General features: G+C 44.8%; 2 protein-coding genes across 3 annotated transcripts in view; one reads left to right on the top strand and one right to left on the bottom strand.

Moving 5' to 3' along the window:
- The window catches only part of LOC136099741 (solute carrier family 22 member 2), a 79,865-nt gene that overhangs the window by 5,936 nt on the left and 51,136 nt on the right, over nt 1-22,793 (top strand). Inside the window, exons 5-11 of one of the 2 annotated variants that reach the window (XM_065834745.2) lie at nt 118-232; nt 334-440; nt 553-767; nt 1,198-1,306; nt 1,673-1,785; nt 2,830-2,929; nt 3,209-3,562. In XM_065834745.2, coding sequence (XP_065690817.2) covers nt 118-232; nt 334-440; nt 553-767; nt 1,198-1,306; nt 1,673-1,785; nt 2,830-2,929; nt 3,209-3,275 — 826 coding nt within the window. In that variant the 3' untranslated portion in view covers nt 3,276-3,562. Of the gene's footprint in view, nt 1-117; nt 233-333; nt 441-552; nt 768-1,197; nt 1,307-1,672; nt 1,786-2,829; nt 2,930-3,208; nt 3,563-22,793 lie in introns of those variants that run through there. The other variant, XM_065834252.2, reaches the window with a different exon arrangement.
- LOC136099644 (solute carrier family 22 member 2-like) lies at nt 7,226-21,291 on the bottom strand. The gene is given in 13 exon segments (XM_071806202.1): nt 7,226-7,254; nt 7,733-7,794; nt 9,160-9,259; nt 10,243-10,355; nt 11,001-11,109; nt 12,991-13,205; nt 13,372-13,478; nt 14,033-14,147; nt 14,787-14,955; nt 15,761-15,788; nt 15,790-15,916; nt 19,259-19,362; nt 20,881-21,291. Coding segments are annotated over 13 exon segments (1,689 nt in total).

Genomic DNA, 22,793 nt, shown 5'->3' with positions numbered 1-22,793 from the left:
ACCAAAAAATCGACCTGCCTCTATTCAGCCAAAGCGCTCTCTCCACAGTCTGCATACACAGGAGCACTATGTGGGCTTTATGTTTTTGGTATATAACAGCACCCATTTTCACTGTAGGTGCCTCCCAGAGTCTCCCAGGTGGCTGATATCTCAAGGAAAAAATTCAAAAGCTATGAATATTGTCAGAGAGATGGCTAAAAAAAATCAGAAAAAGATGCCTTCCGATTTTGAGGTGAGCTCGGGCTTTGCTTGAACATGTAAGCATCACAATAGTCCCTTCTATCGGTTCCTCTCAGTAGAAACTTACTGTACTTTGTACTGGATCTTCTGCAGGATGTTAAATTTGAAGAGGAAGATGGTGGAAAGCAGAGTCCTTCACTCATTGACCTTGTCAGGACGCCACAGATGAGGAAAAACACATTCATTTTGATGTACAACTGGTAAGAAGATAAAGTTGCAGGGCTGGTGTTGAAGCTCTGGTTCCAAAGGCTCCAGTAAGACATAGGCCTCTGTTCTCTGACTAACAAAGCCGGGATGCTCTTCTCTGCCCAGGTTCACAAGCTCTGTCCTCTACCAGGGGCTCATCATGCACATGGGAGTAGCTGCTGGGAACATGTATCTAGATTTCCTCTATTCTGCACTTGTTGAGTTCCCAGCTGCCTTCATCATCATCGTCAGCATTGACCGCATCGGCCGTCGCTACCCCTGGGCTGCAGCAAACCTGGTGGCTGGGGCTGCCTGCCTTGTCACAGCTCTAATCCCAGAGGGTGAGTCAGCTGAGCAAGGCCAGGTGGTGGCTTCCCATCCTGGCACTGTCCCTGGGGAACAGCACCCACCTCTCTCTCCCTGAAGTCCAGCCCCAAAGGTCCACAAATCCATGCCCACTATTGGGTGCTGCCTCCCTGATTTTCAGTGGTACTCCTCGTGCTGTGGAAATGAAATTAGTTGATTTGTAGGACCACTAATAATAAATCTCAAAGCACTTGAGTGTCCCCCATGCCACTTTGGGAGGTTTCCTGTGTTGCAGCTCATGTGGTGCTGACTCTTCCCATTCCCTCATTCACAGAGGTGAAACAAAGCCCCCTAACATCAAATGACATGAGATCAGAGGTCCTCCAAAAATAAAACCGGTGTGTTAATTGACACCCATTAAATCACTGGGATACTTTTAAATGAGTTGAATGTTTTTCTCTGCAGACCTACATTGGCTAAAATTGATTGCTGCTTGCATTGGGAGAATGGGAATCACAATGGCCTTTGAAATGGTTTGCTTTGTAAACACTGAACTGTATCCAACATACATCAGGTAGGTACATCCTCCTCCCCATTGGCATTTGGCCTGGAAACAAATAGTTGAGGCCAAGGTGTATGTTATATTTTATGCTAAATTAAACTATCCTCATATGCTTCAGAGCTACGTAAGTACTGCTGAATACAACATAGGTGGAGTAGAATTAAAATACTTTAAAAAGGTAGTTTAATAAACAGAAAAATTGTACTTTAAGTCAGGTGAAAACTCATGTGACTGAAATAAAGGGCGAAGTGGAGACTACTGGGGTGGATGAGGTATCTAAGCCCTTGGATTTCTCCTGCACAAGGGTCAGAGTTGTGATCTATCTTCTTCCATCTACAGTATTCTGATGCTAACGTGATCTCTTTGCTGTTGAACCAGGAACCTTGGGGTGATGGTATGCTCCTCCCTTTGTGATATTGGTGGAGTCATTGTCCCATTCATTGTCTACAGACTGGTGGAAATCTGGCACGATCTGCCACTGATAGTCTTCAGTAAGTGCTACCTCACCTCCTTGCTGGCCACTCCTGGGATGCAGCAGTGGGGCCCAGGTTACAAAGGGAGGGGAAAAGACACTGAGGCAGTTGCTCCAAGTTCACCAGAAGCCCCTTGCTGTCTCTACAGAGTATTGCCTTTGGTTTATAACAGCCTGGAGCTTGTTTATATATTCATGTGTCCTCTGCCCTGTTATCATCCCTTGCATTTTAAAGGAAGTTAGAGGTGAACACAGGTTTGACAGATGGCAAAAAGCTGAGAAACATTTTGATGAGATTAATATCTGGAGGATTCAAATCTGCTCTTCCATGAAGCATGTTGTCTCAGTCCAGGAGCCAAAAACCTAGGATTTCACATAATTGCCTATTTAATGGAGTACAAATGTGGCTGTTGCACTGCAGCTCTCCTGACAGTCTGTTAACTGGCTATTGTCCAGCTATTGGGAAAGAGGTTGGTAAATAAATACAGAATGAGTGTTTGCAGACTAGTGACCTGAATTCTCAGGCCAGGATCTGCAAAGCTTTTCTGAATCTTTAGATCAGCGTGTTATTTATAGAAAAATATATCCAATGGCAATACACCATTTTTAACAGACAGGACATTTAGGAGGGTGCTCAGTACTTTTAATGTACAAAGTGGGAAAAAGAAATTATCAGTGGATAAGTTAATTGTATTGTGTAGGAGATAATACATTCTATATGTATTTTCTAATTTTACATTAATAACAGAAAAACTGAATGGTTTTCCTGGCATATTCTCACACTGGAAAGGGTCCTGTATGAAGAAAGGATTGTGTGTTCAGTCTGAGATGCTCTAGTTCAGTGCATAACTCACAACTGAACCTGGCTTACTGCTGTCTCCATGTGGCAGCCGCGTCATCCAGAAGTGGCATGACAGTTTTGCATATAAAGCCTGAATGTACGCATCTTGTATGGAAATAAAACACCATTTATAGGTCCTTTGTGTCAGGCAGTAGGAAGTGGTGTCTGTGCTGGGATCTGGTATATGTTAACAAGCTCTTTGTGCATCTGTTCGATTTGAAGCTGTTGTTGGTTTGATCGCGGGTGGATTGGTGTTGCTTCTACCTGAAACTAAAGGAAGAGTTTTGCCTGAGACTGTTGAAGATGTTGAAAACTTTAACAGGTGAGTCAGGATGATGAATTCTTATCAGCCTTCATTTGAAATTGTGCAAAATCCTTCCTTGGGGAAGCCCAGGGGTTACTGGCTGCCTCCTGTACTTCCAACTGGTTGCTAATTAATTCCTAGGCTCTAGCTGGAGAGATTTTTTGACTCTTTTTACAACTTGCCTACTTAGGCATCTGAAAACAAGTAGCATAGGCCTTTACTGGCATGTGAATAACTGCACTAGTCACTGAATACCTTCATTCCTGGTCTGCTGCTCATGTCTTGCTATTTTTACAGGCAAAGTGCTCCAAAGGCCAAAAAAATCTATCTCCGTGTCCAAATGTCAGAAGTATCACACAACTGAAGATGGCATAACTCTTCCTGGACAGTCTGCTTTAGGGCACCAGCATTGAAAGGCAATTTGGAATAGATACTCTCTTAAAAGTCTTGCCTCTTTTTTTCCCTGTCTGTCCTGTAGTTACAATGCTCAGGGTTTGTCCCTGTTACTGTATAGCTGCTTCTCTCTCTGTACACTACAACAAATATTTTAGGGCTGGGAAATTTTTATACCAGCCGGGTGGACCTCAACATGGGGACAGATCTTAATGTGGGGTGGTGTAGTCCATCCAAATGAAACTTTATAAACCTCCATGAAGTCTGACTTTGTTGTTTTGTCTTATGAAGAGGCAACATAATATAACTGAGATTTACCTTTGCTGTGGAAATGAGGTGGCTACAAACCTGGTACAATCTTGTTACAACTTGCAACAGATTTGTGCAGACTTTTTTTATTTTTTGCTGGCCCTTATGTGTTACCATGTTTTTGTGAGTCCATATGCCTATACAGTAGTCCTCATTGGGATCTTATTTGCTATCCCCAGACTCACAAGGGTGGGTATGTGGCAACTTCAGAGTATGAAAAGGAGTCCATGGGAGAAAGGCTCGTAGTCCTTGATTAGGTAATAGCCTTGTTTAGTTTTCAGTGTGTAACCACTGAATTTTCTTGTCTTGCTAAACAACATCTTCATAGTGGATAATCTATAGTGGAACTTTTTTTGTTGTTTTGTTTTTTTTTTTTTTTTTTTTTTTTTTTGTTTAGAAAACTGGTTTACTATGTCTCCACAGCATTATAAATGTGTGCATGCAGAGACATACAGAATTTTATTGAAAATAATATTTTGAGACTCCAGCCAGGGGAAAAGCATTACAGCTGCTGGGGGTGTTGGGGGAGAGGTGTAGAGCTGAGAGCTCACCAGCATCCTGCTCCACTGAAGACTTAGGATGGCACTGGGGATTCAGCTGGGGAGTATTAGGGACAACATTGGGTCTGCCAGGAAATATCCAGCACCTTTCACAAATTTCCCAGTCCATCCCATTGAGCAACTGTAACAGACTTGTGGTTACAGAGGAAAACTGGCACAATGGCACAGTGGCTCCCCGTCACTGTTTGCTGATCCCTAGCACTGCTGGGACATGCTGGTTTTCAATAAGGATGCTGTAAGCAGGGCACAGGATACTGCTGCCCATTAATGATCATCTGCAGAGAGTGAGCTCCCAGCTGAGCAGAGTGTTTCTGGATTCTGGCAGGAAGGGTGAAATTCCCCCAGGGTTGCTTCCCTGTGTGACAGTATGGTGACCTTGTCCTTGTTTCCAACTGGCCTGAGCCGCAGTTGATGTTCAGTGTTGCTGTGAGGGCCTCACAGACAGGGAAGCATGTTGTCCAGTAAAGCAGGGACATGATGAGGTTGCACTGAGAAGAGCGAGGACAAACTGGGATTGACGGTATTTTGACCCTGGCAGTTGCAAAACTAGTATTTGCTTCAGGGTTAGAGGGGAACAAGCTGGTCCTGAGATGGGCAGGAGGGAGAGTGAGGATGTAATTATATGTCTTGTGGAGTTGGTGTTCTGCTGTGGTTGCAGAGATGTCTCTGCTCTGGGAAAAAAAAAAATCATCTGTCAGAGCAGCTGTCTTTATTACAGTTCATTGATTTGAAACCTGTTGAAAACTCTGCAGAAGGAAAATGAGGGAGGCAGCAAGAAGTTAAGCAAAGCAAATACTGGGATGAATGAGTAACTACAAAAGCTGACTCTCAACACTCTTACCTGTAACTCTGACATTTCTTTCCATAAGCATAGCGGGACCTACAGACATGGCAGGCTCTGGCATGCCTTCACAGACACAAGTTATAATATCATTTGCTTCTGGTGGCATCTTAACTAGCACAAGGGCAAATGTGCTTCATTTATTTCCTTGCTGGTAAACTCGTCCATTCATGTTTTGCTTTCTGGAGCTGGGAAGTCAATAAAACATGTCAAACCTAGTCCAGCTGCACATGGCTGCTCTCAAAATGCAGAGAGCCTTTGTGTCCTGGGCATGTGGTAGGAGTGGATCTCCTCTGGGGTATAAGACAAGTACATATCTTGCCTTAGATAAAACAACAGTTTGCCAGCTTTACTTCCCCTTAATAGCAGCTGAAGCTCCTAGGACTGCTGAAGCATCACTAGCTCAGTGGCAGGGCTGTCCATGGAGCTTGGGAAAGAGCTTCAACTGTCGTCTGGCTCACACAACCCAGAAAGCGCATGGGCAAGGGCTCTATCTGGGTTAACAAAAGTGGGACTGACCTTTTAAAAAGACCCTGTCCCTCACTCAGCTGCTTAAAACTGGACTATATAAGGACTGTGCCTAAAGAGAACATAAAATCTCCTTGTTTTAGGGTACCCACCAACACTGAGTTACTGTAAAAGTAAAGGGCAATTCTTTCCCAAAACCAAAGTGCCTGGTGATCTCCCTGCCATCATCTACTGGACAGCCTGGCTGCAGCTGTGGTCCAGGGCAGCACTTTCTAAGAACAGTTCTTGTGCTCTGCTACTGCTGTCAACACCAATATCCAAACACCACCACTGCTATTTGAAGACCCCACTCTAAATTTGCCCCATCAAATGTGACCACGGGCTCTGTGGTGTATCAGAGACTTATTAAGGCTTCTTGTCTGCAAGCTGTAATTTTGACATGGCTGTTTTGTCAAGGTTTTCTTGAATGCACATGTTCATGAATTGGCAGAAAATCACATCCTACAGGCCAGTACAAAGCTTGTGTGCCTTCCAGCTCCCCTGTTTATTGTGGGATCAAAGCAATGCATGTGCTAGATTTTATTTGCAATTTGCTCCAATCCCGTCACTACTGTGTGGCACTGGCTCATCTTACATTCTGTAAATCTTATAATATATGAAGAAACTGGGCCTTATCCTAGAACTGGGAGTGGCCAGGAGACAAACCCAAATCTAGAAAATATAGGCAAGTTGATGAATATTATATCAATTATGTTTTAAGTGCTTTCTGGTGGCTATAGAGAGGACATTTCAAGCTTCAAAAGCACTACAGGAGTGATTTTTTCCAGCGTGTTATTGAGGGAGATCTACTCAGAAAGCCATATCTTCTTTTTTGGCTCATCTACTCCACCCTCCATTCGCTGCCCCCATCCCTGCCTAGGTCCTTGTCTCCTATAACTGTTTTGGAGTTTGGCTGTACAAAAACCCAAACTCATGGCATTAGGAAAACAATCAGGTGTAAACACAAACAAGAATATGCTTCAATATGCAGGGCACGGTGTCCTGTTGTTGTTTGTGCTACTCCCAGTGGGTCACCGTGATGGGTCTTTCTCCCCTCACCCCATCACTGATCGCTAATGATGACATAGTTGCACACAGCCCCTCAGGTCCTGAGGCTTTGCTGCCTCCAATTCCTCTGATTCTGGAAGACCCCAGGCTGCAGACTGCTGGCAGCTGGGAGAGTGCAGTGGGGAAAAGCTTATCACATTGGCCTGGCTTGTCCCCTGCCTGTCTGGGCTCTGTCTGGGCTTGCTATGGCTGCTCTGCTGACCCCCTTCTGCCTCCCTGCCCCAACAACATCAGATGCAGGGCAAAATGGCTCCTTCGAGGTGCTGGAGTGAGTCCAAACAAGGGCAACGAAGCTGGTGAGGGATCTGGAACACAAGTCTTATGAGGAGCGGCTGAGGGAACGGGGACTGTTTAGCTTGGGGAAAAGGAGGCTGAGAGGGGACCTTATTGCTGTCTACAACTACCTGAAAGGAGGTTGTAGGATGGAAGGTGTTGGTCTCTTTTCCCAAGTAACAAGTGATAGAACAAGAAGAAATGGCCTCAAGTTGTGTCAGGGAGGTTTAGATTGGATATTTGTCCTGGTTTCAGCTGGGATAAAGTTAATGTTTTTCCTAGTAGCTGGTATAGTGGTCTGGTTTGTATTTAGTGTGAGAATAACGTGGATAACACACTGCTGGTTTAGTTATTGCCAAGCAGTCAAGGACTTTTCAGTTTTTCATACTGGACTGCCAACAAGAAGGTGGGGAGTGTACAAAAGGCTGGGAGGAGGCATAGCTGGGACAGCTGACCCCAACTAACCAAAGGGATATTCCACACCATATGAGGTCACTCTCAGTATATAAAACTGCAGGAAGAAGGAGGAAGCAGGGGAAAGTTCAGACTGATGGCATTTGTCTTTCCAAGTAACAGTTATGCCCAATAGGGCCCAGCTGTCCTGGGGATGGCTGAACACCTGCCTGCGCACGTGAAATGGTGAATGAATTTCTCATTTTGCTTGGCTTATGTGTGTAGCTTTTACTTTACCTGTTAAACTGCCTTTATGTTGACTCATGAGCTTTCTCACTTTCACCCTTCTGATTCTTTCCCCCATCCCACCGGAAGTGAGCGAGTGGGCAGCTGTGTGATGCTTAGCGTAATGGTTAGACTCAATGACCTTAAAGGTCTTTTCCAGCTTAAGCAACTCTATAATTCTATGATTCTTACCTGGGGCAGCTTCAGAAGTCAGAACTTGTAGATAAATCAATTTTTCCTTGCTTTTCTTTTGCCTGTGGAAGGAAAGGGGGAAAGGCAGATGATGATCCTGGTGGCTAACAGCATGATCCACCAAACAATCTGTATGTGTATATTCATGGAAAATTGGGTTTAACGGATGTCTCATCACTGACAATTTTTCAAATGAGGTCAGATTATTTTGAAGAGTAGCAGAATAAGGAGTAAATTGGAGAGTTTCTAGGCCTCATTGTAGCTGCTCTACTGTCTGGAAATCCTGTAGCAATAGTAGCATTAGCAACTTTAACCTGGCATTTCCTGCCATAAAAACTGTCATTCTATGTGGTTTCTAAAGTAATGTCTGGGTGTGCAGTTGTGTGTATGAACTTCTTCAAATTTTCCTAGACGCAACCTCTCCATGCTCTACCCTGTGCTACATTGCCATCCTTTTCTGGCCAAGCCGGATTCTTTCACCCTGGCACCTAATTTTTTTTATCAGGCCAAGTGTCTTTTGGCTCCACATCAGCTCCAGTAAATTTGAGCAGCTCCTTCAGTCCTCGTGCAGCTCTACTCTCACCCTGTGAGCTGCTCTGGCAGGTGCGAGTCATGCCAGAGGAGAGAGCACTGAAAACACAGCACATTCCCTGCATTGCTTTTCCAAATTTAAAACCACACCTCAGCCATTTTGGTCCCATTGTGTATATCTCCAGCAACACCGGCAGTCCCCTCACTGGCACAGTTGCATACAGGAGGTGAGACCAGGGTGATGAGCACCCTCAGGCGTGAACAGGTTACAGCTGGAAGCCACAGATGCTTAGATGGGATTGCTAACTCTTTGGGAGGTTAGTGTGACTGACGGTTGTGTTCCCTGGCTTCACTTCTCACAGGTACAACAGCCAGGTCAAGTAGGGTTTCCGTGCCATCAACTTGTTCACCTTTCCCCAAGGACCTGTCCCTTTAACCCTCTGCCTCCCCTTCCCTGGGTAGGTAGGACAGCTAAACAAGATGCCAAAAGCTCCTGCCACTGTGCTCTCCTGCTGTCGGTAACTGGCTGTGGCAAGGAGGACACGTCTGCCTGTGCTGACAGACACCTCTGAAGGCAGAGCAGCTGTACACACTTCCTAAGGAGTGACTGAAGCCCAGACCAATGCTTTTCAGATGGTGCATGAAACCACCCTCCATGCCTTCTCTTACTGTCTGGCTCCCACATAAGGTGTTAATGGATTCTGGTCAGATCATGCAGGGGAGTCCAGAGCCTGATCTTGCTACTTGGGGGTGAGTTACCCACCAGTCATTCACCGTATTTATATAACAAAACCCAACAGATTCTCGGAGATGTACAACAACTGTTTTTTATTAGCAAATTTTGTGGATATAAAGGAGAGTAGCTCTCCTCCATGAGAGGTTCCTTAATGTCATACCTGTGCAAATTTTCAGCATCTTCAATGGTCTCAGGCAGAGTTTTTCCCCTCATCTCAGGTAGGAGCAAAACCAAGCCACCGTTGATTAAGCCAATCACAGCTGCAAACACAGAACAAGGATCAAAAAGACAATGCAACAGTCACACCTGAGTTTAATTCCAAGTCACTAATTAATTCTCATTGAGACACAGCTGTCCTAACAATTGAATAAGGACTCCTCAAAGTGGTAATAACACTTGGCTTTTCATCTACATCATTCTCATTGTGCAGTAATTGCAGATATTTCTGAAGTGCATCTGAAGCCTGGAAAGCCATCCAGGGCCATGGACCCAGAGGTGATCTGGCTCCCTTGCTTTCTGCACACAGTGCAAATGAAACAGATTTTGGCTCTAGTTGTCTGTCTGGCATGGGACTGGGGTCACACTAGCTAGCTGTCATCCCTGCTGTTGGCTAGATTGGGATATGCACAGAAGGTTGCTACCAGCCCACTTGACCAATTTCACCTTCTGGCTAGTTTTAGAGCCTGCTATGACCATAGTGAGGCCAGATGGTTCATATGGGCACACTGATCTGAATACAGGCAGCAGCAGACTTTCAAGGAAGCCTATTTTTTTAGTGTGGTAGTCTTAACTTTAGGGCTGACCTGCTGCTTTGCCATGCTAAATTGCCATGGGATTCTTGACAGACTGGGCCCCTAAGATGCCGGCAAGAGACGGAGAGTAACATTTTGGTACAGGGACAGGAGACTATCCTGCTCAGACCTCAGGTCCTGTAAACATGTGCAGGTGAGAGAGGCAGAACCCAAAGAATTTCCTCCCTTGGGAAGGGCTCAGCACTAGGAAGTCAAACCTTGAAAGAGCTGTCCAAAAACACAGTGTCCCCTTCGCTGCAGAAAGGGCTAAGGAGTGACTTTGGCACCATTTCCAAACACTCAGATAAAACAGACTTACCAAACTGTGCCTTACATGTGTCCACACACACATGTGTATACATCTCGCTATGTTTTTTTTCCAAAGACAAGAAATAGATCACCAAACTCATTCATCTAGGCTATGGCCAACCAAGCCATCTTGCAGCTCTTACCAAAGACAACCAGCGGTAGTTCGTGCCAGAGCTCTGCCAGTGTGTACACAAGAAAGGGTGTTACGATCCCACCAAGGTCGCACATAGATGAGCAGACGAGGACTCCCAGGTTCCTGGAAGAAGGAATGCAGGCATGCACACACACCATGTCACCAGTTCTGCCTGAGGATGCCTCCCACAGCTTTGCACCCCAGCACCTCAGCAGGTAGGTGGACCAGGAGCCTCAGGAAGAAAAAGACAGAGAACACCCTGGGGCTTAGAAAGGGCCCGGCCACTATCGTGGTGAACATAATCAAAAGAGGGCACAGGTAGAGCATTCTCCCAGGGAGTAATACTGCACGATTAAATGCATGAGAAGGGAAAGAGACAAGGCAGGACATTAAGATTAGGCCTGTATTGGAGGAGAGATGTGAATGATCTTTTGACTTCTCCTGATTCACTGAACTGCACTGGAAGGGAAGCTTGGATAGTGTTTGGGAAGGTTTTTTACATATTCCCTCAGAAACCTGTTACCTCAGTGCTGGGCTCAGAAGTGGGGAAGGGGCATGGCTGAGGAAGGTGATGGGTTTCTGCTGCACCACCCAGCAGCTCTCTTCCACCTCTGCAAGGTGTATTTTATACATGCAAGCTCCTTTTCCAGGCCAGTGGATGAGCCACAGGCTCCTCAGCTGCATACACAGCCTTGAGTTGGCCTCTCACAGTCTCTTCCAGAGAAATACCCAGTGCTCTATTGAGCTAGCAGAAGACAGTGCACATACCTGAGAAATGTTGGATACAGCTCAGGATTTACAATGCAAATAATTTCGTAGCACATAGTAATTCCCATCCTGCCCAAAAATGCTGCAGTCATTTTAAGCTAATAAAGAGCTGAAAAGACATTGTGCACATTAAGGATGGAACACAAAACTATCTTGTTGTTTTTTTCTGGCCTTGACATAAAACAGCATTAAAGATTTAATGTAAGGAAACAGTAAGTTTGTTGTCATGGAAGGTTAAGAGGACAGCATATGATGGTGTTCCAGTTCACTCAATAAAACATTTATAACGCAATTTGCTTGTGATTCAAGCAAGTAACCAGGACTTGAAACTTTGCTATGTTGCTATCACAGAGAGAAGAAATCAATGATACAAAATAGTTTGGGTTATCTAGTACGTTAACTGAAAGCTTATGTAAGATGTCATTTCTTGCTTGTAATAAAACTAAATGGAGGGCAGCTGCAATGTGTGCTAGTTAAAACCTGTTTATCAGCAAGAGACTGTACTTTTGCACAGAGGCTTCTGATGGCTTTCAGGCTGGGAAAAGTTCGTATTGGTCCCCTGTCTCTTGGTGTGATCTCTACAATTGCTTTCACACCTGGAGCTACAGATGTCTGCTGCAAATAAACGAATATCCCAGCCTTGCATGTAGAGTCAGTCCAGGACACTGTGTGTCATGTGGGCTTTTAGATCCCAAAGTGACCTTGGATAATGGCTTCAGCTATTTTAGCTGTTACCACACTCGAGCATTGAGTTTCTCCCTTTCAGCCAGCTGAGGGGTGCATCAAACCCAGGGCAGTGTTTTGCTGAGCCACAGCTGCTGGTGACCCCTGCTAGCAGAGCCTCTGCTGAACCGAGACACCAGCCACTGCTATATGTGGTTTTCTGCGATTGCAGCTGTGGGAGAGTGTCCCTGCAGAGCCAGCCCGGGTGAAAAAAAAACCTTTTCTGAAGGGCTGGACTTTGGGCTATGGGCTTTGAAGGTGGCTCAGCTCGGGGCTGGCAGAGGCAAGTGGGGAAGGCTGGGGAGTCTATGCTGATGGGTACCTCTGCCAAGCCCCGCGGGGTGTTAAACCCTGGGCTGAGCCAGGTTGGAAGCAGCATCTTCACTAGCTGTGCCTGTCCCTGGGGCGAGATGCTGCCCCAGGCACTGCTGCTCCCTGTACCTCAGGCAGCAGCTGTGGGGCCGTGGGACTCCCACCCCTCCGCTCTCCCAGTGAAGCCCAGTGGTCCCTTGCAAAGTTCCTGAACTCCCCAGTCACTTGTTAAAATGAATTTGTATTGTCTGGACACTCTGGGGTTTTTTGCCTATGACATTTTTCTGTAATATTTTGTGGTTTTGTCTTTGTCCTCCTGTGAACTGATAGTTGTTTGGCACTGTTATGTCTGTGGTTTCTGTCTACTTGTATTCTACAAAGAAAAAATGCTTCATTTTGTGGCCCTTAAGGGACACATTGCTTTAAGACTGTGACCCTGGAGACAATGCTTAGATAAACAAAACCCAAGTGCCTGTCACTGTGGTTGCTCAACATCCTACATTTATGGCAGCCACACTGGTCATGTGCAGATGTAGAAAGCACTTATTGTACCCTGATGATGTTTAAGTGTATACATGTGCCCATACATTTTATCTTTTCTGAAACAGTAACCATAGGGAGTTTTGGATTAAAAACCTGAACTATGCATTCAAATCCAAATTTTAGGCCAGACAAAAATTGTGGACTTAACGTGACATCTCTCAGGACCTAAAACCTGTGGATTTGTCATCTGATTTGATGCCCTTTGGAAATTTAGTTTGCCCCATTTCTTCAGCCTCTCATTAGCTGGTATAAATGCTGATGGTGGGACATACATTAGCATTTATAGTATTTGTCTTAATTGGATCACAGTACTGACATGGGCCAGGTTAGCAAGGATTTCTGTCCATTTTCTGGGGCAATAACCAAGAGACAGGGAGAGAATTCATTGTTGGAAGAGGTTTGCATGACTCACTGTCTGGGACTAAGGCTGTAACAAGGCAAGCACCACCTTCCATCATGCTTGCTGCAGCCCAGGGGTAGCAACGGCCGATGCGATCCAGTGTTAGCATGAGGATGAAGGCAGCTGGGAACTCGACAAGTGCAGAATAGAGGAAATCCAGATACATGTTCCCAGAGGCTATTCCCATGTGCATGATGAGGCCCTGGTAGAGGATGGAGCTTGTGAACCTGGGCAGAGAACAGGATGCAAATGAAGCCTAACCCTTTGGGAGAGAGCTTGTGCAAAGAACTGAGATCTGCAGCTGATCAGGAGCAAGACAGGCTTCAGTCAATGACAACAATTTAGGGCACTGAATCACACTTCTTCATTTGGGCTGGAAGAGCCTTCCCTTACCAACTGTACATCAAAATGAACGTGTGTTTTCTAATCTGAGGTGTCCTGACCAGGTCTAGAAACGAAGGTTTCAGCTTTTCTGCATCTTCATTTTCAGACTTGAGATTCTAGGAGCACAAGCAACAAAAAGACAAGAGATTACAGTGGGCAGGCGAGGGAGTAGTGAGCACTGCAATTAGTATTTTCCTCTGGATTAATGGGAGGTTGAGGATTTTTAATTTGCCAGTTAAATAGCTGAGGGAAAAACAACTTCTCCAGAGTGTTTTGGGGAAAGGAAACATAAAAATTTGTATAGACAGTCTTCATGTCTGTGCAGCCACGTGTATAAGGCTGTTGTATGGTCTGAAGCAGCATTTTAAAAAGCCGACAGACAATAAATGAGGATGTTCTGGAATTTTCAGTCATGGGATTCACAAGTTTACTGTTGACTGATATGACTTAAAGGAAGAATTTTTCTTGTCTACTGGCTATTTCTGCAAGCCTCTTTTCCCAAACATGCACTGCAAGGGTTCTAGGCAGTCAAAGAGAAGAAAAATCACTTGCCTTTGCTTGAGGGAACCGCAGTGCTTTTGGTCACCTACTCTAAACCCAGAACAAGCCTAAACTTGTAACTTTATTTGTCCCCAGGTTTGCATATTACCAACAAATGCAGTTCAGTCACCTGGAAAGAGAGAGAGAACTTCTTCTTATTACCCTTGGCAAGGCGCTTAATAACTTTCAGAGCTTTGTCATTTTGCTTTTGAGCTATTAGCCACCTCAGAGACTCAGGCAGACACCTGCAACACATATAAAAGCACGGCAGCTATGGGGAGGGAAAATGCACATTACTGGTATGCAGAAAATGAAAATGGAACTGAGTTTCTCAGGCTAAGATGCTGCAGTGTATTGAGTATCCACAGGTGGTATTGAACTCAGTGGTAGTTGTGGCTGTCAATGATTGCCACCCTGATCTGTGGTCCACTTGAATGACAACATAGCCTGATTCTTTTGTTTTGTTTTTAAGGCTAAAACCTATTTATTATAGTTTGGAAAAATAAATCTGAGATAAATTCTTTTAAAATGTTTTAGAAATGCCTGATAGTCTGTGGATATAAAAAGGAATAGCTGTAAACCTGACCCATAAGCTCTTCTATGCTAAAAATAACTTTTCAAAAAAAGACCAGAAAAAAAACCCCTCCCAAATCTGTTCCCTGATCTTGATATGGAATTTTCTAAGGAGCATTTTCACTCAGTTTTTCTACAAGTAGTCAACAAAAGCCTGCTTGTTGCATTTTTTTTTTTTCTGAAAAGGCAATTTTATTAAATGATTAGAAAAACTTCTCACAGTGGATAAAATACTGTAGCTCTTGGCTACAATCCCCTGGTTTTATCGGTGTGGCACAACATTGCTGGGAGTTGTAAGAGCAGGCACTTACCAATAATAGAGCAGGAAGAAGAAATTGGGCAGCGTGACCACGAGCTGGAGCCACCTCCAGTGGGGAAGTGCATAAGCCAGGGCAGTGAGGACCAGGAGCCCCAGGATGAAGGCAAGCTGGTACATGATGCCCACTGCCCTCCGATAGTTTGAGCCAACAAATTCTGCAACTGCAAAGACAGTATGAGCACAAATAAATTGAGTTGGAGAGCTGGGGGAATGTGACTCCTGCCAGCTAAAACCACACGGACCCCCTGTGCCTTGTCTTTTCTTTGTGGTGTATAAGCATGGTTTTGGATGGGAAAGCAGAGCAACTCTAGGTCCCTTGTGTAAATCAGAGGCTAAGTCCCAACCCTTCTCCTCCACCTGTCAGCTGAGGACTTTGCCCCTGCCTTCAAGGGTGTGAGGCCCTCACTCATCAACACAGGGCACAGGTTGCTTTCTTCCTCCCACTCCTAGCTAAGAACTAAATGGGAAAATAAAATGACAGCTGGCACTTCTTTGACTCTATCTCCCTCCTCCTATATGGCTTGGGAACACAGCCTCTCTGCCTGCCAAACATGTGAAACAGGACAGCAAAAACCATTTTGGCACCAAGGCCACAAGCATTATCTCTCACAGCACCACTTGCTACCTGTCCCAGAAAAGTCTCATATGACTTCACAGTGTTTTCAATCAGTTCTTGTCTCTAGACCTTGTCCCTCATTTTGGCAAGTGCCTCTCCAGGTATGAATGCTCCCTACTTTTCAGAGATGCCCCCTAATGATTCCATTTCTGGCTACAAGCTGGTGCAAGCTTGAATCATAAACACCTGTATTTAAGCAAAGAGGTGCAGTTTGGCAGTAAAGAACCCAGTGTCATTGTCTGCTTTTGTTACACATGGTTCCTTAAAAATCGGATGACACCAGCAGGGGTCAGCCCTGCTGTTAAATGCGGGGTTCCTGCCCAGAAAGCGTACTTGCAAGCTGCCGTAACTGAGGATGTAGCCTGTCAGCCAGCCCCCCCTTGCTGACCAGTCCCTGTATCAGGCGGAAGATCACTGTCCAGGTGTAGCTGGGCCCAAAGGCCATGAGAACCCCTGAGACCTCATTGATGAGGACTGTGACCAGCAGGCAGAGTTTGCGGCCAAACCTGCAGAGGGAAAGAAGAAAAGGAGGCTTAGCTGCCGACAGGGTAGTTAAGGTGGCAAACCAAAGGGTTGGAAGAGGGTGGAGATGGTCCCTGTCCCCCTCTGCTCATTTATTAATACGAATGTGTATCTGCTCTTCCCTTTGCAACAGTTTTCGTCTCAGTGGAAGCTCAGGGCACTCCTCTGTCCTGTGTTTTCAGGTCATTCCTCACTTCTGGTTAATGACTTAGCTAATGAGTTCAAGAAATGCTCTGATATGTCTCTTCAGCCCATCTTTCAAAGCTACCACAGATTTTAATGGAAATCTTGTTCTATAACTGTGATCTTTACCTATTTTCTCAGCAACATTGGCTGACTATTGAGCTCGTCTTCAAGAGGGTTTTGTAGATCCCTGTTATTTGTCATTCCATATATCACTATGACTCACTGATAGAAATAAATTGGTCCCAAAAGAAAAAACTTACTGGAATACTGGAAAGACATCTGTTTTCTAGCTGACACATATATATTCAGCTAGAAGTATGATTTATAAAATGCATTAAATTAGTCAATGTCCTCTAACAAAAACAGGATGACAATAAATGCCAGCCAAAACAAATGTCTTCTGTTCTCTGCAGTAACATCAGCAGACCACATCGCTCAAACTTTTGTGTTGTCATAAGCCTGACATGCAGACATTTTTGAGTTGCCTTAAAGTCCAGCACAAGAGAGCCTCATCAGACCACAAGAGCACCCCTGTCCTGCAATGGCCACTTCCCAGTGCCCCAGCTCTGAATGGCAGAGGTGCAAGTGCTGTGTGTTAGCACTGACCTCGAGAGCTGTCTAGGGAAACAGGTGTGCCATTTCAAGGCACCTATGACAGTTGAATGTCAAAGTCAGTGTCCGGATGGGTGCCCAGAGGCCAATCATGTAAATGAGTAGGCCTAATGCCTCAGAGAGAAGCATGTTTGGTAAGAGCTTATGAAACCTCCCCTGAAGCATCTAAAATGTTTGCAGGAGTTGTCCTGAGTTCAGCAGGTTGCAGCAATCTCATGCAGGGAAAACTAGCTCTCCAGCTGCACTCAGGCTCTCTGACAAGAAGAGGCTGAGTATCTCAATTCTAGGAAACACAAGATTCATGGGCCTTTTCCCCAGTCCCTCTACTAAATTTGAGGCTTCTGGGATTGTTTTTGCCCTCAGCACAACTCTCTGTGGGTATGGGACTTTGTGTTGCTCCTGGGTGCTTGCAGTGCTTTAGGACCATGGTGAACTGGGGGAGACTGGCAGTGAGCAGAGCAGTAGAAAAACCCTCAGTGCTATGACATGCGTATGTGTTATCTTAGCAGCGATGATACCCTGCTCCCTCATGTCTTTTCATACTTTTGTGTGATAATAAGCCTTAGTAAAAAGATCCTTTGGTATTTTGACATGGAGAGAAAACATTTCAGATATAATTGGCTGTGGGTTTGGGAGCTCCTGTTTCTATTGGCTTGCACAGCCATACGCTGCCAAGAAATGCCTTTGCTAGTGAACATTATTGCTTAATCCATCTCTGTGCTGAAAAGGTGATTTGGAGAGTGGTGCCTCTGATGGTTACATGATCTGCTTGCTGCTGTTTCATGTCCCATCATGCCTGGATAAGCAGCTGTTACATATCCCTTCCTTTGCTCTCATGAGCTGTGCATTATTTTCCGATTGTGATTCTGGGGAAAAAGGGCTGAATACTTTCAAATTCACTAGAAGACTGGACAGAAAACAAGAATTTGGGCTTAGGGGAAAAAGAAGATGAGGAGTTGGCATACTTTTCTGATGCAAAAAGAAACCAAGATCTTTCAAGATGTATGTCAATAAAAGCAAAAATCGACATGTGTCAAACTTTGTCCTTCCAATCAGGGGACTCTAGCCCAGGATTGAAGACACAATATGTGGCCAGAAATAATTGCTTTGATAAATCACTATCTTCTGAAGACAAATATTTTTAAGCAGAAAGCTTCCAACATGGGCTGATGCACTGGCAGTAAGACAATCGTTTACTGAGGACTGGAAAGTGGTCTATGCAGTCCATGTATAGGTGAGTTTCTTCACAAGCAGATCTGTTTGTGTGGAGGAACCTGCTGGGGTTAGCCGGGACCATGGTAGCCACTTTCCACACAAAGGTGTTGTGTACAGCCCAGCCGATGATGTTTTTGCCTGCAGTGAAACATGGGGGTGGGGACCAGCGAGACAAACACAGTCCCATCCTTACTTTGTGGCATGGCTATGGGGGATGGCTGTGACCCTTCCTGTAGAGCTTCCCCCGTGGAGGATGGGGGAAGTAAAAGGAAGAGAGTGGTGACAATATCTGTCCAGCAGAGATGTTTCTGAGGCCTGGTCAGCATGGGAGGAAAAGGCTATTGCCCATCTGTCCTCTTGTATGTTCTCAGAATACAAGGAAAAGAACCCATTTCTCCAAGAGAGACTAACTCTATGGGATTGTTTACCCCATGTTACCTCCACCTCTTCAAAATCCAGTCTTAGCCTCTCATGCCATTCTACTGAAAAATTTGGGAAACACCCACAGGAAGGTCAGCTACAAAGTATTGCATTTGTTTAGAGTCTAACCTAAAAAAATCCCAGTGGACAGATTTATGGCATGATGACATTCATTTATGGCATGATGGAGACATTCAAAGCCCGCCTGGACACATTCCTGTGCGACCTCACCTAGGCGTTCCTGCTCCAGCAGGGGGATTGGACTAGATGATCTTTTGAGGTCCCTTCCAATCCCAAACATACTGTGATACTGTGATACTGTGACATTTGTGATGGAAAAGAGGTGAGGGATAATAAAGTCTAGATCCAGCTACATACAGAACCGGCTGACAAAAAGGGGTACTGAAGAATATTTAAGAAGGAGCAACTTCTTTCATTTCTGTATCTGAGAAAAACACTCCTATTTTGAAACTGATTCATGACCATCTGGATACTGCTAAAACTAACATGAAACTAATTTTTCACAAAGATAGGAAAAAGGGTGTTGGGGTGTGAGTTAGAATTTCATCTCAAACTCCGAGCTCACATCGCAGCATGCCAGTGTGAAAGAAAACAAAATCTTTTCGCTTGTGAATGTACAGATTCCCCATGGAGCCACTGAGAGATTGTAAAAGTGAAACACCACCATGGCATTTCTGTGTATCACAAAAGCCTTTGAAAGCCAGGGCTTAGAAGCTACCATCTGCTCCTTTGTAAGTGACACATGGACCTTTTGGATCAAGATTTAAGTGCATTAATTTCTCCTTTGAATCATGAGTATTGACCAGTAATGTGCAGAAAGCAGGTTAACCAGAGGAAAAAGTTCATCTCACTCCTGTTCACATACCACCTACCTGTCTGCTATGTAGCCAATGCTTATAGAGCCAATAAAAAACCCAGCATTCACACATGACTGGAAGAGGTCCAGCTTCCAGGAGTCCTCACACACCAGGTTGAACTGCATGAGCAACCACAGTTAGAAAAGCAGGAATATTCAACACAAACCATGGCTTTTTGAGGAAGGATAAAGGAACAAAACCAATGACATACAACTAGAAAACAGGCTCCAGAAAACAAACCCTCTAATTTCTTAAACCGACATCTGCCATACATCTTGTCCAGATTTTCCCAAATGATATGGAAAAGTTACACCCTAGGAAATTATTGCACAGTGACACAAAAGGAGAGGGAGAGGGGGAGAGAAACTTTGATCAGACAAATTAGAAAGTTCAGAAAAATCTCACCCTCTCCTCCCTACCCATCTGCTTGAAATTTGGAGGACACTTGGAGCATCACTTCCTTCCCAGATATCAAGGCCTGTCTCTAGCTGTATATTATCTCACTGTGTGAAAGCAGCACAGGGTGTGAGAAGCATCGGGGCTGCTCTGAGTCTTGCCAGAGGGGAGTTGAGGTGGCTGGCCTGCTCCTCAACAGCACTGGCAAAATGCCCAGGATCTGGTTGACTTTGCTCTGCAGTGAACCAGTACTCTGTAACTCGTGTTTGATTTGCAATTAACAGGTTACCAACCTGCACCCGGTGAACAGAGGAGGGAAAAAACAGTGTTAACTTCTCTACAACTGGGAATATTAATCCAGGTGTAACAAGACTTCAAACCAGAAAGTAGCATTAATGTCTTTGGCTGCTTATTTAATCTCTTTCTATCCTGTACAAGTTTGCTGGGGCCGTCCCAAACAGCTCAGATCGGTTTCCCTGGCTCAACTGACATGGAGGATGGCTGGGAGTGCTCTTCTCTGCCCCAACCCATCTCTCCCAAGGGAAAATGAGGTGGAGTTGCTTTGTAATGGTAATGATAGCAAAACAAAGGAATATCAATACACTACTCAAGGAAGCTGTGAAGTACCCAGTATCACAGTTTTTTAAGAACAGGTTGCAGAACTGTCTGTTAGGTATGGTTTAGATACAATTTATACAGATTTGGGACTGGAGGAGAAGTGGAATGGATCTCTCTTAGGGTCCATCCTATACTTTAGGTCTCTCAGTTTCTTATAGACTGTTTGTACTGGTTTGCGGGTTTTCGTTTTCTAAACTATCTGGTTTAGACACTGCAAGCTGGAGGAAAACAAGGCTGCTGTTGCTAACTCATTATCTGACAAATTTAGTCCCATCCTCTGCTTCTTGTTCATTGTGAGTATCTGGATTATCACTCAAATGTGCAGTTCCTCAGTTTGGGGTATGGGGTGCTAGCCTCAATTTGGTGAATGAAATACTGAATTATGAGAATAGTCACTGTCTGATTGATGAGAAACTTACAGTATTATCCTCCCGGGAAAAGCAATAATTTCCCAGTGTTTATCCAAATAAATCTTGGCTCTAAATCCCTAGCAAATCCTGATATTCACTATTTATTAGCAGTCAGGCTCAGGCTGTGCACCAAATCAAACTTTACAAATCCAACATCTTCTAGCTTCAAAGTGTGCAGAGAAGAGTGATTTTTCTTGACAAATTGTGTTTTACCTCGGTCACAAGAGAGGTCCCTGGAGAGTCGTAGACCCAGCCATCCTGGCAGGGACCAAGAGCGACAGAGCTCCAGTTGCCCACAAGGCTGCCGAGGGGGTCGGTGCAGCTGACGCCTGTCGTGTTCCAGTCCACTTCGTACCTCCTGCAGCAGCTGCTGAAACCAGTCCCATGGTTGCCCCACTTGGGAACCGTGTGATTCAGCTGCTTCTCCAGGCTCTAGCCACATTGTTGGCTCAGCTCAGCCACCCCGGGGCTGCGGCAATGGTGCTTGGGGGTAAATCCCAGGAAAAAAGTGCCCACGTAGATGAGAGGGAAAGTAGCAGAAAGCAGGCATAAGACAAAGAGGACTTGTTTCTGAAAGAAGTCAAATTCTCCGATCTGTTCTAAAACATCATCCAGGGTTGGCATCTTTCTATGTTGCAGGTCATTAAATTACCTGAGTGAGTTGCTTTCCAGGGCTTTGCCCTTCACTACATGCTTACATAACAGTCAAAGTGTTTGCTTAAGACTCACAAACAAATAATTAATTAACTTTGTCAATTGTCAAGCCATGCATCACAACCTTTGTTTCTCAAATGCCATATCTAAACAAACTTTGGCTTTCTTCTTTCAGCCTTTGTTGTTGCTTTGTTTTGTATACGACAGGTTTGAAATAGAAGAGCTGATGTCTTAGGTTATGGCACTTCCAGTCTGTCACTGAGAGTCCATCGGTGCACAGTATGGGGTAGATGATAATTCCCTTGTCCAGTATTTTCAGAAGCCATAAATATTATGAAAGCAATATTGTCTTCTCCCTCATACGTACATAACTGAAGAACTTTATACTCAAAATTACACTGGATATAGATGACTTCTTGCTTGCTACTTTGGGTGTGTAGAAAAAGACAATGCAAAGAAGACACAACAGGGCAGATTTCTTTTAGGCACCCAACACCTAAAAAATAGTTTTGTGTCCCAAACAGGAAGCAGACCAGCCGCTGCAGTATGAGTCGGCACTGCCGAGACAGAGGTGCCTGTACCAAACTTGCGGGGCTTCACACGCAGCTGCCCCACACACGAGGAGCTAAGGGTGGCTGTGAGACCCCACAGCAGCTCCCGTGTGCCCACTGCCATCTGCCTCCTGCCCTGTTCCCAGGGGAAGGCAACGGGCAGAGGCTGCACCAAACCACAGCCCCATCTCACAAACACTTGACAGCTATTTCATGTGAATTTGTTAGACAATGTTAATGTGTAAATGTGTACTTAAGCAATGGAGACATCCTCGGCGTCTTTTACTGAGGGGAATGATTTATGCTATGTTCCTGTAGACGCAATTGCATAAGGTCCTTTCATATTGTTCCCCATTTGCCTGCCCCGTAAACAATTAGCTTGTGTCAAATAATGTAAGCAATGATGGAAGACTGGAAGACATTCAGCGCACCTAAACATAAAAAATAATAAACATCTATGGTCAAAGATTTCTGCCTGCAAATTTTCTGCTGACAAGTTTTATTACCCATCTTCCAAAGACAGGATTTTGTAGCTTGTTTAGTGCTTACAAAGGGAATCCCTGAGCAGGCTGCTGTCACTTAGGTAATTTCCCCTGCGGGGCACTTGATCTCTGAGTTTTATGAAGCACCAAACTAAATGATGAACTTTGGATGAAAAGAGATGTGAAAAGTAATCTGATATTTTAAGCAGTTATTGATAACAAATCCTGCTGAGCCACAATGACCGGTATACCTAGGAACTGTCATGAATCACAACTGGGACTGCCACTTTGCAATAAACATCTTTCACAGCTAAGAAAAGACCAGACCTTTGACCATTTACAACTGAAATGTTTATCTGTCTTTGTTCAGGTCTGGTTTACATCAGAAGGAGAGAATGGGCTCTTCCCCATGTTAGTGTTCTAGGAACGCACTGCAGTA

The sequence above is a fragment of the Patagioenas fasciata genome, chromosome 3, assembly GCF_037038585.1.
Source record: "Patagioenas fasciata isolate bPatFas1 chromosome 3, bPatFas1.hap1, whole genome shotgun sequence".
In the NCBI taxonomy this organism is placed as follows: domain Eukaryota; kingdom Metazoa; phylum Chordata; class Aves; order Columbiformes; family Columbidae; genus Patagioenas; species Patagioenas fasciata.
The sequence above is the reverse complement of the archived record's forward strand: the minus strand, read 5'-3'. Positions and strand labels throughout refer to the sequence as shown.